The sequence below is a fragment of the Dama dama genome, chromosome 12, assembly GCF_033118175.1.
Source record: "Dama dama isolate Ldn47 chromosome 12, ASM3311817v1, whole genome shotgun sequence".
Classification (NCBI taxonomy): domain Eukaryota; kingdom Metazoa; phylum Chordata; class Mammalia; order Artiodactyla; family Cervidae; genus Dama; species Dama dama.
In genome coordinates, this window is record NC_083692.1 from 74,397,382 (window position 1) to 74,415,548 (window position 18,167).

Below are 18,167 nucleotides of genomic sequence, written 5' to 3' on the forward strand. Positions count from 1 at the left end.
TGAATGTATATGCCAAACAGAGATAGACTCAAGATATAGAATATAAACTAGTGCTCACCAAAGGCTAGAGGAAAGAAAAAAGGCACATTAGTCGTATGGATTAAGAGATACAAACTATTATGTATAAAATAGATAAGCAATAAGAATATATTGTACAGCACAGGGAATTATAGCCATTATATTGTAATAACTTTTAATGGAGTATAATCTATAAAGGAAATCAACTGAATATTCAATAGAAGGACTGATGGTGAAGCTGAAGCTCCAGTAATTTGCCACCAGATACAATAAGCCAACTCATTGGAAAATACCATGATGCTGGGAAAGATTGAGGGCAGGAGGAGAAGGGGGCAACAGAGGAAGAACTGGTGGGATGGCATCATCGACTCAATGGACATAAGTTTGAGCAAACTCCAGGATATAGTGAAGGAACGGGAAGTCTGGTGTGCTGCAGTTCATAGGGTCATGAAGAGTCAGACACAGCTTAGCAACCGAACAGCAAATCTATAAGACACTGAATCACTATGCTATATATCTGAAACTAATATAACATTGCAAGTGAACGCTTCTTCAATATAAAAAATATATATAGAAGATAAATAATAATATCTAACTATACTTTGCCTAATGTTTCAGAGAGTTAAATCCTTTTCTTCTATATAGCAGGTAGGATGAGGATGTAATCTTTCAGATTCTTTCAAAGGGTAATTGAGCTAGAGCTTGAAATCATCTTTAATTATATGGAATTTAGCCCAGAGTAGTTTTACCTTCAGTATCTTGCCACTGCTACCAAGGAACCTACATCTTCGATTTTGTCAGAACTGAAATGAGTTTGAGCCACAATTCTTATAGTTTTGTTGCCCTTATGACAATTCTGTAGGCGTCAACATCAAGTACTATAATGATGGCTGAGAATACGCATCAGCCAATGTGAAGTGAAAGTCCCTCAGTCGTGTCTGACTCTGCGACCCCACGGACTATACAGTCCATGGAATTCTCCAGGCCTGAATACTGGAGTGGGTAGCCTTTCCCTTCTCGAGGGGATCTTCCCAATCCAGGGAGTTAACCCAGGTCTCCAGCATTGTAGGCAGATTCTTTACAAACTGAGCCATCAGGGAAGCCAGCAGTATGCATTGATTTTCATTTCTTCCTCCATTTCTCCTTTTCTGAGCAAATTATTAGTATAGGTGTCAGTGGGAGTGGGGGAGAAATTCATGAGTGAGCTATCTATTTTTGTGTTTGGAGCTTTCTCAGATGCTAATCTGTCCACATCCCACGTGTCATAAAAGGGTCACCTTATTTTTCCTCTCACCTCTACAAAATATCTCAGTCCATGTCAGGATCACACCACCATATCCCCATATCCATACTAGGTACTTGCCCTCAGTTATAGAGCCGCCATAGCTCTCTGCTCTTCTACATAGGCTCTGCCTTTCTCTGCTGCTCAACACAAAGGCTTCTTTGCTTCATCCACTCTCTGATGGCCTCGTAGAAAAGTGTAATTATTATTTTCTACTTTTCTTATTGTTGATAATACATGAACAACATTCTTCTACAAGCTAACCAGAATCAATGGTCTTTATGCTCATGGTTTGTCTTTGAGAATAAAATTATTTTTATGTTTATAATTCTTTCCATTTCTTTCTGTTAACTGAAGATTCATTTCAGTTGTCCATATTTTCTTCATCTATTTCATTGTTGTTGTTGTTCAGTCTCCAAGTTGTGTCCAACTCTTTGCAACCCCATGGACTGCAGCACACCAGGCCTCTATTTCATATTCACCTATTAATTTTTTATATGTTTAGTGAATTAATTTCTAATTTATATAAATTTCCTTAACAGCTTTTTTACTTTAATTTTATGCATGGTTGGTCCTTTACACCATCCTCAGTTAAGAAGGAAACCTCTATAATTATGCAGAAATAAACTCACACATCCATGTGGAGTGGGCAGATTTTCATCACTATTTGCCTTTTGGCCACACACATATTTTTTAACATGTCAAGTGTAATCATTTTTCTTTTCATTTTCTATTTGATTTCAACTTGTCTTCTTACCTCTAAGGTTATAAAACTATTATCCTGTATTTTACAAGTATTTTTTGCATTGCTTCATTTTGTTTTGCAAAGAAGCTGTGAACATATTAACAGTTTCTTCTAGAATCATCACATTTAGATTTCCAAATTCTGATTATCAAAAGTACTCATGTATCACTTGAATTGAGAATAAAAATAACTGAAGAGAGAAACAATAACATGAAATAGTCTGTATCATTCTCGTGATTTCACACCATGGTTAATTGATGTGTTCCTTTAGTTAGACTCTGGCAAAGTGGCTTCTGTTATCCCAATTGCCTCATTATTGCAGGGATAGATCATTCAGCAAATTGATTTTATAGTGCACTTATGGCAATCACTTATGGATGTCCAGAATTTTTAAAAAATTGTCTTCCAGTCAGTCCTTAAAAGATTTTATAAGCACCTAACTTCTCACATTAAACCCTATTTTAGGTAACAACAGAGATTTATGTAATCTCCAACAAAATCTATAATACTAAATAACTATCATTACAATAATCAGATGCAAATCAATTGAGAGTAAGCTTTAACATCTGGGGAAGATTTGTAAAACCCATTAATAGTAATCATAATCAAGAAGCTCTGAAAAGAGTCAAGTGAAATAATTTCATGACACTTTTTTCTATAAAACCAATTGTTTTGTTTTCTTATCCTGCTACCAAATTTGGATGAAGGAAGAAAATAAATGTATTTCAAGAGTTTCGGGCTTTTAAAATTGTTCAAAATAGGACTGTAACATAACATATGACTTGTGATGATTCCTTGTCCTTACTGATCTTTGCCCAGAATCTTGATAATGTTGTCCTAAATCATAAAAGAACAATTGTGAATGAACACCTGCTTAAAACATTAAGATGAATTCTTACTTCAAATAGAATAGAATAAACCTTTTTATTTTGGTGTAAAAAGCATTATTTATATGACACTATAGCCATATATAACTTAAGAACTAAATCTCTCATACTTACTCCTTACTCCAACCAGGCTGGTACTTCCTTTATGTTCTTGAATAACATAGCATGTTTGTTTTCTTGTTATTATAACTTTCCCTCATTGACTAAAGTGGTACCTGGCAATGGAAGGCACTCAGTGAAAAACAATATTTTTTAAATAAGTGAATGATTTTCAGCCAGAATTTCCCCTTCATGACTTCTTATTATAAAATCCATTCAACAAACCATATGTTGACCCAATATTTTCCTCATGGAAGCTTTCACTTCCTGGTTGCGAAGGGTATAAATCACAGGATTCATCAAAGGAAAGATCACTGTGTGGAAAAGGGAGACCACCTTGTCTGCTGATAAGGCTGTGAAGGGACGAGTGTAGATAAAGATTGCAGGCCCAAACATGAGAAATATAATGATGATGTGTGTGGTGCATGTGGACAGAGCCTTGCTCTTCCCCTCGGTGGAGGAACCATGTACCCGGCAGAGGATGAATGCGTAGGAGGCCAGAAGGCCCACGAAACACAGCAGGGTGAGCAGGCCACTGTTGAAGACCATCAGGAGCTCCACCACAAAGGTGTCAGTGCAGGCCAGCTTGATGACCTGCGGCACATCACAGAAGAAGTTGTCCAGTCGGTTTGGACCACAGAAGGGCAAGCGGAGGATCAGGGCCACTTGGATAATGGAATGAACAAAGCCTCCAAACCACAGAGCCAATAGCAAGGCATAGCAGGTTCTAGGGCTCATGACAGCTGAATAATGTAAAGGACGACAGATGGCAATGTAGCGGTCAAAGGCCATCACAATTAGGAGTATCATCTCCCCTCCTCCAAGGAAGTGCAAGAAAAAGAGCTGAGTGATGCAGCCTCTATAGGAGATCACCTTCTTCTCAGAGAGGAAGTCCACCAGCATCCTGGGAGCCACAATGAAGGAGTAGGATACATCCAGGAAGGCCAGGTTGCCCAGGAAGAAGTAGAGGGGGGCCGTGAGGCCAGGGTCTGACCTGATGGTGAGGATGATGAGGAAATTTCCAGGGAGGATGATGAGGAAGAAAATTAAGACTAGTGTGAAGACCAGGAGCTGAATATTTTGAGACTGAGTCAGACCAGCAAGGATGAATTCAGTTACCACAGTACTGTTCTCTCTCTCCATTGTCTCTGCCTATAGTACATCAAGAAGCAGAGTTTATTGTTATTACAGTTTCTTACATCTAGACTTGGATTGTTCTCTAGGTAAAAATATCTGACATATTCACCATTTCAGTTATAAACAATATGTCTTAAGTAATTTTTTGGAACATGAGGTACAAAGAGACACAAAAACCTTGACAAAATGCTAGTGACTTAGTCACTAGGAAAGAAGGCCAAAAAGAGAAAAGTATGAGTGAAAAATAAGAGGAAAGTAATACAAAGGAAAAAACAAAAGAAACAGAACAATATGTACAGTGGTTTATTGTGGTACATATTTTAAGAAATATTAAAAATATCTGCTTTACATCTCTCAAGAACTGAAAGGAATGACTAATATACAGGTACTACCATCCACCGAAGGAACTTTTGAAAATCTTCCTTTAAAATTTAGCGTATATATGTATAGAAACACTGCATGCATGCACACACACACACACACACACACAGACAAAGCAAGACTTACACAAAATTGTAATTAAAAATATTTTGTAAGGCCTCCAATTAGCCTCTCTGCTTACTTCTTGTCTCTACTTCCACAGACACTTATCTCAATATTCATTCCATCACCTGTCCATAAAAATACACCCAAGAAACCCAGGAATGTAGGTGAAGAGTTCCATTTCCTCTCAGGTTCACTGCGTCCCACAAGCTCATGCAAAGTTGATGTGAGTGGTGTGTCCTTTCATGATATGTCAGCGTTTGATGATATCGCTAAGATATCAGAAGATTTCTGAAGGTTTTTATAATTGAGAGTTATAGGCCCTTCCACTCTGATTATTTCTTGTCATCTCTGCTTTTTCATTGTTTTCCAACAAAAGGATTCCATGCTACCTGACATACTTGATCCATTCTCTTCCCATATCCTGTTCTTGTCTATGTATTTTCCTGATGGTGATTCCAAAATGGTGCTTCACATCAATCCAGAGACTATGTATCAGGTGAACATTTCTCTAAGTAAAATAAAATACACTTCCAAAAAAGAAAACACATACAAATTATGACTGTCATCAGAATAAAAAATTATATGTTAGCCATGTTAGTGGGAAAACTGTTTTCAGGCTGAGGATGTCCCTGGTGGCTCAGTGGTAAAGAATCTGTCTACCAATGAAGGAGACATGAGTTTGATCTCTGGTCCAACCCCATGTACCACAACTACTGAATCTGTGCTCTAGAGACCAAGTACCACAACTACTGGGCCTACACACCTCAACTACTGAAGCCAAAATACCCTAGAGCCTATACTCCACAACAAGAGAAGTCACCACGGTGAGAAGCCCATGCACTCCCTCAACTCAAGCAGAGTAGACCCTGCTTGCCACAGCTAGAGAAAAGCCCACACAGCAATGACGACTTAACACAGTCAAAAATAAATAAACAAATAAAATTATTTTGAAAAAAGAGCACAAGAATCTTGAAAAATGTATTTAAAAAAATAAAAAAGGAAGAATCTGAAAGAGAAATCTAAATTCTCACCACTATATCCCTAATCTTCCTTGGCACTTTAGCTAATTAAGAGATGCATCTGACTCTGGCAGTGATGATACACTAGAGAAATAGGAAGGCCAGAGAGACAGCCTCCTTCACTCTTTGGGCAGAGATACAAACATCATCAGGCAATGCTGTACCTGCCTTGAGGGCAAACTGTGGTCAGACCAGCTCCTGGAGCTAGCCGTTCCCTATCTCTGAACATTTCTTCATGCTTCCTTTCTCATTTTTCTCTTTTCTCTTTCTCTCCCCTTTTATTCATCAAGAAGCCTTTCATTTCCTAATTTATTTTATGAGCTCAATTGTGGCTTGTTTTTCCCCTGTTAATTTATTGTCTCTAATTTTCTCCTAATTTTCTTTTCCTTTTTATTTTGCTTTCTTTAAATCTCACTCTTTATCATTTTCTCTTCTTTCTCCCATTCTTTTATTAAGATCCTTTCACCCTGAAATGTTTTCCCTCTCTCCACTTCTCATGTTTATTGTTACTCCATTATAGGTCATGCCTGTCTTGCTATTTTATTTTAAAGAGCATCACTGTTGTTTCCTTTCAAGCAATAGTGAGCAATGTGTATGCTTTCCATCATCTTTCATTCTAAACATTTGGTCTACAAAAGAATAATTCAGTATGGAGTACTAACCATTTTCCCAGATTGCCAGGAAAAATATCAATAACCTCAGATATGCAGATGACACCACTCTTATGGCAGAAAGTGAAGAACTAAAGAGCCTCTTGATGAAAGGGAAAGAGGAGACTGAAAAAGTTGGCTTAAAGCTCAACATTCAGAAAACTAAGATCATGGCATCCAATCCCATCACTTCAAGGCAAATAGATGGGGAAACTGTGGAAACAGTGGCAGACTTTATTTCTTTGAGCTTCAAAATCACTGCAGATGGTGAGTCCAGCCATGAAATTAAAAGACACTGACTCCTTGGAAGAAAAGTTATGGCCAACCTAGACAACATATTAAAAAACAGAGACATCACATTGCCAACAAAGGTCCGTCTAGTCAAGGCTATGGTTTTTCCAGTAGTCATGTATGGATGTGAGAGTTGGACTATAAAGAAAGCTGAGCACTGAAGAATTGATACTTTTGAACTGTGGTGTTGGAGAAGACTCTTGATAGTCTCTTGGACTGCAAGGAGATCCAACCAGTCTATCCTAAGGAAAATCAGTCTTGAATATTCATTGGAAGGACTGATGGTGAAGCTGAAACTCCAGTACTTTGGCCACCTGATGAGAAGAACTGACTCATTTGAAAAGATCTTGATGCTGGGAAAGATTGAAGGCAGGAGGAGAAGGGGACAACAGAGGATGAGATGGTTGGATGACATCACCGACTCAATGGACATGAGCTTGAGTAAATTCTGGAAGTTGGTGATGGACACGGAGGCCTGGCGTGCGGCAGTCCATGGGGTGGCAAAGAGTCAGACATGGCAGAGTGACTGAACTGAACTGAACTAACCATTTTCTCTTGAATGAAGAAATTTCTTTTCAATTTAGCAAACCTGAACCACTCATTAATTACTCTCCATTTCCTCATATATTTTTTCTGCATATAAATGAAGCTGATAAAATGAGTTGATTACCTTTCTTAAGAAAAATAAATCTCATTACTATCATTCTAGTGAAATGAATATATTTAACAATATTTTCAAAACTTTGAGTGCAACATCTGTTATCATATTTATTGAAGCATGTAAATTATTTAAACGTATATTAAGTTTACATATTCTGAAAAATGTCTCTTAAGCGACATGATCAAATGTTTAGTTGATACTTATGCTAATAATGAATATATAAATCATCAAAGAAATGAATGCACCTTCAACAAGGAATTCCCTCATCATTAGAACAGATTGATTATTTAAATTACCTGTAAATATCCTTCAAATGCTAACTTTCTAGACAATGTCCTGAATTTGATTTGGAATCATTTTATCTGATTATGATGACTCAGCTCAGTAATGCACTAACTCTTGACCCTGAACAAGTCACTTAGATTTCAGAAATCTGAATTATCATTCAAGAAATCGAATAATGTCTTGACTCTTTCTGACAGGGATTATACCAGGATCAAATTGAGCTGATGATGGTAGTAATAGCTCATTTAAGTAAGTTTAAAGAAGAGCTAAAAACTTGGAAAATATTTAGACATTGAATGGTACCTCTAATAAATGGACACATTGCCACTAGAGCCTCTGTAAATGTCTTTACAGAGTGTCGTTACAGGGTGATGGTAGCTGCACAAATCTGGGTGATAAATAGAGATAAGAAACTGTGGAGGTGAAAAAACTTCATATAAAATTCCTGCTTTTACAGGAAACTATTCTCTGTTTCACAACTTTCTATCTAGCCATCAAAACCCTATGTTCATAAATAACAGAACCACAGACAACACAAGAAGCTCTCAAATATGTTGAGTATGGAAAATAAGATCTGGGCTGATGTTCTGCAAAACAAAATCCGTGAAGCTTTTCTCTGGAACCTTTGGCCTACCCTCTTTGCATCTTCTTCATCTGTACTTTAAAAAGAAAAGAAAATATATCAGTCATTTGCATGCTTCTTGGTTTTAAATGAGATATCAACTCTGAAAGCTATTGAGCATTTCATTTAATTACGGAAATAGAATGAAAGTGTTTGTCCACCATTAAAGTAATTCTAAGTATCAAAAATAAAAGGAAATCTATTGGGGAGAGGGTAGAAAATACCACACTCATGAATTAAGACCTAAGCCTCTGACTATTCCTGCTGAAACTCTGACCTTTAGTCCATTGCATTCCAAGGCAGCCAATGAACCAGTAGAATAGTTACAGTATTTTTCTATTGTCCTCTCCTTCTTGTTTCTCAAAAATATGCATAGCTCCCAAACTTCAGAAATTTGAATCTCCAGATTTTACACAACTCTCATAATGTTGCCTTCCTCCCCATTCCCATAAAACATTAACTGACCATCCTTGTCATTGTTCATAAATATTTGTCATCACATAGAGAATATTAGATTTTGAAATCTCCTCTCTTTATGATGCAATGGAGAAAGCACTTTGGAGATTTGAGACTGCCACAACCCTGCTGACTATTTCCAAAGGGAGTGATTAGATTGTCAACTGAATTTGGCAAGGAAAATACCAGAGCTTTGTAAAGGGCAAATATTTTAGAATATGTCATCTACTGCCTCAGGAGGTTAATCCTGAATTCTGTCACCAAAATCCTATCAGTGACTGAGATAGCACAACCTTCTTTGGAAGTCTATTAGATCAAAAGTAAATAGAAAGTTAAGAAAAGCTTATTTACATCTTATAATAAAATCAAAAAGAGAAAAAATGTAAATAAATGATGAGAGATTGCTGATATATATACCAAGGAAGCAAGCAGAATCAGGTTGAGGATGAGACATGTGAATTATTGCTTCAAGTGAAAAATTTACCCTGATACCAAAAGCCCTAGTAATCAAGGTAAATAAAATTTTAATGCAATGTTTAAAAGTCAGAGTTAATGTAAAAAATATGAACAAGCATATCAATTTCTCAAAATAAAGACACCAACATTACAAATGTTTCCTTTTATCTCAGCTTCCAATATGGCTCAAAATGGCACTATTACTAATCCAGCATTTATTTAAAATTTACTGTTTATTTTGTTTATCATAGTTTTATAAAATTAATTTTTTTTTTACAATATCAGTTAGACCTAGAGAATGTTCTGCTTAGTGAAATGTCGGACAAATACTGTATCATATCACTTATATGCAGAATCTTAAATACTAATGAATGTGTATGCAAAACAGAAACGGACTCACAAATATAGAACACAAACCAATGGATATCATAAGGACAGGACAAATTAGGGGTATGGGATTAGGAAATACAAACTCATATGTATAAAATAGATAGGCAACAGGATATATGGTATAGCACAGGGAATTACAGCCTTTATCTTGAAATAACTTTTAATAGTGTGTATCTGAATCAGTATGCTATATACTCGTAACTAATAAAATATTGTTAATCAACCTCACTTCAAAAATTTGATTCAAATATTGTTTATTTCTAAGTTTTTGTCACTCCCTTAGATTTTGCCCTCAAGGCATATGCGTTACTCATTCCTCTATCTTCACCATCATTCTGACCCCAAAAGCAAATAATGCGGCCAAGTCAGTAATGAGTATGTAAGATTCAGCATGTTGCTGGTTGCTGGTGATGTAGACATAGCAGACAGAATGTGAACAATGCTCATGAAGATATTCAAAACCTAGTACTTAGAAAAAAGAACTGTGTGGTGTAAAATGTCACTTCCTCCAAGGTGAGTGACCTCCTAAACAGGATATGAAAAAATATATCCTGATCTTGGTAGTTGTTGTTTACTCACTCTTTCTTTGCTCAGCTAAAACAAGCAGTGGGGAGGTATTGTTTTTTTCATTGACTATTACTAAAATAAAAAAATAATTAAAGTTCAGAGTAATTAAATGCAACTTAATTTAGCCTTTTTATATCTGGTTGTTGTATTTTTTGCTTTAAAAGGAAATCTGAGTTTGTGGGTCGCTTCAAAACCAAATCACTAAACACACATTTTTGTAAACTAAATAAAATTCATAATCAAATATGTATTTGTTCTAATCTGGTTTCATCTCAAGGACATAGTATGAGAAATAAAAAAAAGAGAAGAGGGAAAAAATAAAGAAGTACAAGGTCAGAATGACCAAAACAGATCAAGAAAACAGAAGAAAGACTCATGGAGACATAAATGGAAAGACAATTATAAAATTTTTGAAGGTCAAGAGATAGAGAGACACTGGTCTGTAATACATGTTCCACAAATCCACAAACTGCAAAAGGAAATCAGTGATAAAGAGGCCTGTATATATGAAAAAGAAAGAAAAGGAAAATACACAGGGTTAGATATGCACTTAGGTAGAGTAAGAGCCCCACCTAGAAGTAGGTTAGAGTTCTGCCCAAAAAAAGTCTTTGACTTTAAAATTTGTGATATTTTTCCATAATTATAAACATAATCTGAGGCTTTCCTCACTTCTTTTTTTTTTTTCCTCACTTCTTAACATTCATCCCAATATATAAGACAAAATTAATATGAATATCTAAGCTAGTTCTTATAACAGAGGCTTTTTTAAATGGGGCATTTTTTATTTTTAAAAATATTAAGATATTATTTATCTCTATTACTGAGTTTTTTGACACATCCTTAGATTTTGCACTGAACTCAATTGACTTATTGGGTGTCTCCCCTGAGCTTGGCAGTATTGTGTCAATAGTACAGTACAGATAAAACAAGTCCTTTCCTTTAGAATTTTACATTCTAATTCAGGGAGACAGACAATAAGCAAACAAGTAGGAAAGGAAACATCAGATAGTAATGAGTGTTAGAAAGAAAATACAGCAGAGTGTGAGTTGGAGAGAGCTTGGGAAAGAGATTGCTGTTTTAGAAAGGATGGTCAGAGAGGATCTTTCTGAGGCAGTTTCACTAAAGTAAAATCCGAGTGCCTAAAAGAAGCCATTCCAGCAAGCGGTCATTATAAAAGAAAGATCTGTATATCAAACAGTAACATCCACCTTTTTCTGGAAAGGCTAGTAAAGTAGTCTTCTATTTTCCAATTTAAAAAGAAAGGAAGATCTGGTGTGTTGAGAAGTAGAAAAGGGGTCAGAGTGCCAAGAGAGTGAAAAATTTTATACAGAGAGAAAATTCCTTCCCATTTTTTATCCCTCATCTATATTCCCCCCACACAAACTTCACATTAGGAAATAGCTATTACTCTGTGCATCTTCCCCAAAGCATTATGCATATAAAAACTAATGTTATTATATGTCTTTTCTCTCTATTAACAAAAAATGTGATAAGTATGCAAAAGTAGGGTTTGTTTAAATAAATTTTAACAGCTGCATACATCTCAATACTTCACAGGCATTTAAAATATAATATGTATGTATAGCATATACATTCATGTATAATATAGGTTCCAGAGTATTTTTTAAAAAGCAATTTAAAAAGCAACATATATAATATGTCCTTATATTTACACAAAAGTTTAAGTATGTACCAAAAATGTGGAAAAAATATTTTCTGTACATTCTCTGACCTTTATTTTTATTGTAAATATTGCTGTTGTTCAGTCACTCAGTCATGTCTGACCCTGCAACCCCATGGACTGCCGCACACCAGGCTTCCTGTCCTCCACTATCTCCCAGTTTGCTCGGACTCATGTCCTTTGAGTCAATGATGCTATCTAACCATCTCATCCTCTGACACCCTCTTCTTTTGCCTTCAGTCTTTCCAGCAACAGGGTCTTTTCAATGAGTTGACTCTTCTTATCAGGTGTTATATATATTTCATCAATTCCTTTCTACCACAAAGTCAGTTTTTAAAATTATTATTATTATTAACATAATCACATTAAGTAAAACTCTATATTGGTTCCTATTTAAAATTTTTCAAGTCAGCTTTGTACAATAAGAAATCATAATGCATGCATTTACTCATTCACTTCTTACTAGCCATTATTGAGAATCTATCAGAACAAGTCATTATGATGAAACACAAATTTAATAGTACAAACTCGAATTTCAAAGAAGGTAGAAAATTAAACACAGCCACATATGATTAAAATAATGGTAAAATCTTTGCAAAAGAACTGTGCTTAGAGTATCATGAGAGCGAAGAGGAGTAAACGCTGGTATGGGCACTGGAAATATATCAAGAAGCAGGAAGCACTATGGTTCAGTCTTCATTGAAACATTCATCAACAAGAGATAAAGGAGAACAGTGTGCAAAGTCATTGAAGAATCAAACTCCCGGCCTGTGCTGAAACAGTAAGAGGCAAGATTGGAAAAGTGGGTAATTTCCAGCAGATTATATTTGATTAAGCTTACAATTAATTGGAAGAAATTCAGGAGATATCCATGAGACTGCCGTTTTACACTACACGTAAAGGATATATCTAACTGATGATAAAATTGACAACTTCTCAGCTATGTTGAGCTATTATTGCCATGTCCTGTAGATTTATCATGAGAATTTTTCAATATTTTTCAAAAGTATACTCTTATGTATTAAATTCAAAACTTATGATGACATTCAACATGATAGGTATTAATCTGATAGATTTATTCTGGGACATAGGACAAATTTCAAACTTTTAAAAACTGAGATTATATTAAATATGTTCTTAGACTACAGTAGAATTAAACTAGAACTATATTAGGCCTATTCTCAAAACTTTAGGAAAAAACACACTCTGAATAACCCATGAATAAGAAAAAGAAAGTAGAAACTATAATATATTATTAATGAAATGAAAATGAGAACACAACATAAAAAATATGCAATATGTAGATAAAGGAGTGCTTAGAGGGAAATTTGTAGCATCAACTGATTTTATTTAAAGGGTTATAAGAAAGAATTTAAATCAATAATTTAATCTCCAAATTTAGGAAAAAAACATGAAATTAAATCCAAAGAAAGAAGAAACTAAATAATATAGGTAAAGGAAGAAATATATAAATTTCTTAAATAGAGAAAAATAAATGAGTTCAAAAGCTAGTTCCTTGTAAAGAACAATAAAATTCATAAAAATTTAGCCACATTTTTCAACGGGAAAAAGATTACACAAATAAATAATATCAGGAGTTAAAAAACAATTATTATGAATATTACAGAAATTAAAAGAATGCTAATGGAACATTCTAAGCAATTTCATGTCAATAAATTTGATAACTTAGCTCAAATGCACAAAATCCTAAGGCCATTAATTACCAAAACTAACTCAAGAAGAAACATAACTTGAATAGCTGTATATTTACTAAAGAAATTTAATTTGTACTTTAAAATCTTCCCACAAAGGAATCTTCAGACCCAATTGCTCATCTGATGTATCTGCCAAGCAGTTATTCAAGAAATAGTCAAACTCTCAGAAGATAGATTATTAAAGGAAAAATATTTTTAATATCCCCTATAATTCCTTCTGGTATACATTAAGTTATTAAAAGCATGTGAATTAATTCACACATATTTGTGGACTATGTTTCTCTTAGTTGTTTCCAGTTCAGACTCATTGTGGTCAGAGCATGTATTCTATATGAAATACAGAGAGACTATTATGGGCCTATGATCTATCTTTGAGAATGACTGGTGCCTTTGAGAAGAACGTTTGCTCCTCATTGTTGAGTGCACTAGTCTATAAAAAGCAACTAAGTCAAATTTGTTGACAGCGCTGTTCAAATATCCTGTATGCCTTAGTCGCTCATTTGTGTCCAACCCTTTGCGACCGCATAGACTGTAGCCCACCAGGCTCCTCTGTCCATGAGGTTTTCCAGGCAAAAATACTGGAATGGGTTGCCATACCCTCCTCCAGGGGATCTTTCCAACCCAGGGATTAAACCCGGGTCTTCTGCACTGCAGGCAGATTCTTTACTGTCTGAGCCACCACGGAAGCCCATCTCTATGACAGCAGCTTACATATGCTGTTGCTGCTAAATCGCTTCAGTCCTGTCCGACTCGGTGCGACCCCATAGACGGCAGCCCACCAGGCTCCTCCGTCCATGGGATTGTCCAGGCAAGAGTATGGAATAGGTTGCCATTGTCTTCTCTGTCACATATACTATCAATTTTTTAAAAATTGGCCTCAATGTAAGCTGTTGGATTCTCTATTCCTTTATTAATATATGTTTAAATGTCTATCAGTCAGTTCAGTCGCTCAGTCGTGTCCGACTCTTTGCGAACCCATGAATCGCAGCAAGCCAGGCCTCCCTGTCCATCACCAACTCCCGGAGTTTACTCAAACTCATGTCCATTCAGTCCGTGATGCTCAGCACAAATAATGGTCTCCTACTCCATAAAAGATTTTCAGTCAGTTCAGTTCAGTTCAGTCGCTCAGTCGTGTCCGACTCTTTGCAACCCCATGAATCGCAGCACCCCAGGGCTCCCTGTCCATCACCAATTTTATAAGTACCTAATTTCCCACATTAAACCCCAATATACTGAAAATAACTAGAGTGATTTATGTAATCTCCAACAGAATCTACAATACCAATAAGTATCATTATCGTAATCAGATTGAAATCAGTTGAAAGCAGATTTTAACATCCAGGGAGGATTTGTAATAGCTCATTAGTAATAATCATGAAGCTCTGAAAAACAATCAAGTGAAATAATTGCATGATATTTTTTCCATAAAACCAATTCTTTTCCTTTCATATCAGTCTACCAACTTTGAGGGAGGAAGAATATATATGTTTTCAAGAATTTTCAAGCTTTTTAATTTGCTCAAAACAAGTCTGCAGCATAACGTTTGGTTTTTAATGATGCTTTGCTGGTTATTGATCTCTACCGAGAATCCTGATGATATTCCTCTAAATTATAGAATAAGCAATCTCAGATAAGTCAATTCTCTTGCTTAAAGTAATAAAAATGAATTCTTACTGCAATTAGAATAAAATAAAACTTCTTATCTCAGCCCAAGAGACCTTAGTTATTTGACCCTTACATATAAATTAACACCTAAAATCTCTCACACTTATTCATTATACTGCGATTCTGGTGTTTCTTTTATGTTCTTTAAGCACACAAAGTGTATTCTCTTGTTATGCATAACTTCCCCCCACTAGTTACAATAAAGTGAAGTGAAGTCTCTCAGTTGTGTCTGAATCTTTGCAACCCCATGGACTGTAGCCTACCAGGCTCCTCTGTCCATGGGATTTTCCAGGCAAGAGTACTGGAGTGGGTTGCCATTTCCTTCTCCAGAGGATCTTCCTGACCTAGGGATCAAACCCAGGTCTCCTGCAAGCAAGCATATGCTTTTGCCGTCTAAGCCACCAGGGAAGTCCCAATAGTTATAGTAGTACATGAAAAATGGAAGGCACTCAATGAGAAGCAGTATTTGTTAAATGAATGAAAGATTTGCAGCCAGAATTTCCCTTTCATAACTTCATATTATAAAACCTATTCAGAAAAACACATGCCGGCTCAATATCCTCCTCATGGAAGCTTTCACTTCCTGGTTGCGAAGGGTATAAATCACAGGATTCATCAAAGGAAAGATCACTGTGTGGAAAAAGGAAACCACTTTGTCGGCTGATAAGGCTGTGAAGGGACGAGTGTAGATAAAGATGGCAGGCCCGAACATGAGAAGTATAATGATGACATGAGTGGTGCATGTGGACAGTGCCTTGCTCTTCCCCTCGGTGGAGGAATGGTGTACACGGCAGAGGATGACTGCATAGGAGGCCAGAAGGCCCACGAAACACAGCAGGGTGAGCAGGCCACTGTTGAAGACCATCAGGAGCTCCACCACAAAGGTGTCAGTGCAGGCCAGCTTGATGACCTGCGGCACATCACAGAAGAAGTTGTCCAGTCGGTTTGGACCACAGAAGGGCAAGCGGAGGATCAGGGCCACTTGGATAATGGAATGAACAAAGCCTCCAAACCACAGAGCCAATAGCAAGGCATAGCAGGTTCTAGGGCTCATGACAGCTGAATAATGTAAAGGACGACAGATGGCAATGTAGCGGTCAAAGGCCATCACGACAAGGAGTAAGCCCTCCCCTCCTCCAAGGAAGTGCAAGAAAAAGAGCTGAGTGATGCAGCCTCTATAGGAGATCACCTTCTTCTCAGAGAGGAAGTCCACCAGCATCCTGGGAGCCACAATGAAGGAGTAGGATGCATCCAGGAAGGCCAGGTTGCCCAGGAAGAAGTAGAGGGGGGCCGTGAGGCCAGGGTCTGACCTGATGGTGAAGATGATGAGGAAATTTCCAGGGAGGATGATGATGTAGAAAATTAAGATCAGGACAAAGACCAGGAGCTGAATATTTTGAGACTGGATCAGACCAAGGAGAATGAATTCTGTCACCACTGTGCTATTTTCTATCTTCATCTCCTGTGCCTGTAGTACATGGGAGAGTAGAGAGTCTATTTCCAGTTCTTCTCTCACTAAAAACTGTGAATTCTACATCTGTTATACCATTACTCTCCCACAAATGAAGAAATCTCTTCTACTCTTTACCTGCTTGCATGCTACTGCTTCAGCCATGCCTAACTCTTTGTGACCTGTGGACTGTAGCCTGCCAGGCTCCTCTGTCCATGGGATTCTCCAGGCAAGAATACCGGAGTGGGTTGCCATGCCCTACTCCAGGAAATCTTCCCGACCCAGGGATCGAACCCGCGTCTCCTGCATTGCAGGTGGATTCTTTACCCATGAGCCACTGGGGAAGCCACTTCCACCCTTTATTCTTCCATAAATCATTAAGTGCCAACACCCAAATCTTGAAGCCACACTGTTCTGCTTCTGTCTTGTGCCCCTGTTAACTGCTCTCTCATGCAGCACTCTGTCCTGCCCTGCATTTGTTTATGATTCCCATGAGGCATATGAACTTCTTAAAATTCTTCAAATTTTTATTTGAATGCGGGGGGAAGGTGGTAAGATCGAAATTGACAGCAAAAAGGAATGGCAGAGATTTTTAAGGCAAGAAGCATTCCATATCTCACCTGTAATGGCTACAAGTGTCTTTTTTTCCAAAATTCATTGAACTATTAAATTATACAAAAATTAATACATTTACTGTATGTAAATTATACCTTAGGGAATGTTTGCTTAAAAGGTTTTTATAAACCTGCTTACTTAAAATATTTCCTTTTTCTCTATAGAATATTAGCCCATCATCCTGGTCTAAATAAAAAGAATCCCAGCTGTTCTGGAGAAATAGATCTGTGGCTTATCTGGACAGTTACCTCTAAATTGGCAGTGTGCTTATCCAGTGTACAGGATAATTTATTGGTATGAAAATTTGAAGGCCCAGTGTAGGCCACCTCAATTGTGCCTCAATGGCATGCTGATTATTTTGAATTAAAGTTACTTAAGAAATGGTCAATGCAAGGGAGACACTCTGATCCTTCTGTTTCTCTGAAAGCAGGAAAAAAATCTCTTCATGTGAAAAGTACACCACCTGCATCTAGGGGTAAAAGGACACTCTTGTCCCTAGAGATCAGGAATTCAAACAAGAAACTCATATAAACAAATCTTGTTATTCTTTATTTTTCTACCCCAACCCAGACTCCATTTAGATTCTTTACTAATTGACCATCTAAAGCCTAAATTTCTCTGTCCTATCTGTTACAAAGTTATTGTTTTTTCATCTAAAAAGTATTAAAGCACCTACTTTGGCCAGTTGCTTAAATCTCATTTCTATAAGACCTCTGTGCTTGTGATTAAATTGCCTTGTGTAAATTTTATTATTAGTCCAGCCACAAGAACTCAAGATGGATAGAGAAGAAATTTCCCCAGACTACACAAAAACAATAACAGTAGAATTTCTATGTATATAAGATTATATCCCATTCTTTACAATTCTATTTTTGTAAGTGTCATAATGAAAATGAATATAAAAATGTACAAATAAAATATACGTGTTGCTTTTACATGCTAAAAAGTTGTTTATTTTTAGGATGAAATATTTTCAAAACTTGAAGACTT

General features: G+C 36.5%; 2 protein-coding genes across 2 annotated transcripts; both read right to left on the reverse strand.

The window, feature by feature from the left end:
- Window positions 1–3,247: 3,247 nt before the first annotated feature.
- On the reverse strand, window positions 3,248–4,174 carry LOC133067303 (olfactory receptor 4N2-like). The gene has a single exon (XM_061158454.1). It carries the CDS (start codon window positions 4,172–4,174, stop codon window positions 3,248–3,250), a length of 927 nt encoding a protein of 308 aa, XP_061014437.1.
- Window positions 4,175–15,644: 11,470 nt separating this feature from the next.
- On the reverse strand, window positions 15,645–16,571 carry LOC133067304 (olfactory receptor 4N4C). Its single transcript, XM_061158455.1, has one exon. The coding sequence runs from the start codon at window positions 16,569–16,571 to the stop codon at window positions 15,645–15,647; it is 927 nt and encodes a 308-aa protein (XP_061014438.1).
- Window positions 16,572–18,167: the final 1,596 nt, after the last annotated feature.

What these genes read in the sequence shown, in the direction of transcription:
- LOC133067303 (XM_061158454.1), bottom strand. Translation starts at nt 4,174, where the DNA reads ATGGAGAGAGAGAACAGTACTGTGGTAACTGAATTCATCCTTGCTGGT.
- LOC133067304 (XM_061158455.1), bottom strand. Translation starts at nt 16,571, where the DNA reads ATGAAGATAGAAAATAGCACAGTGGTGACAGAATTCATTCTCCTTGGT.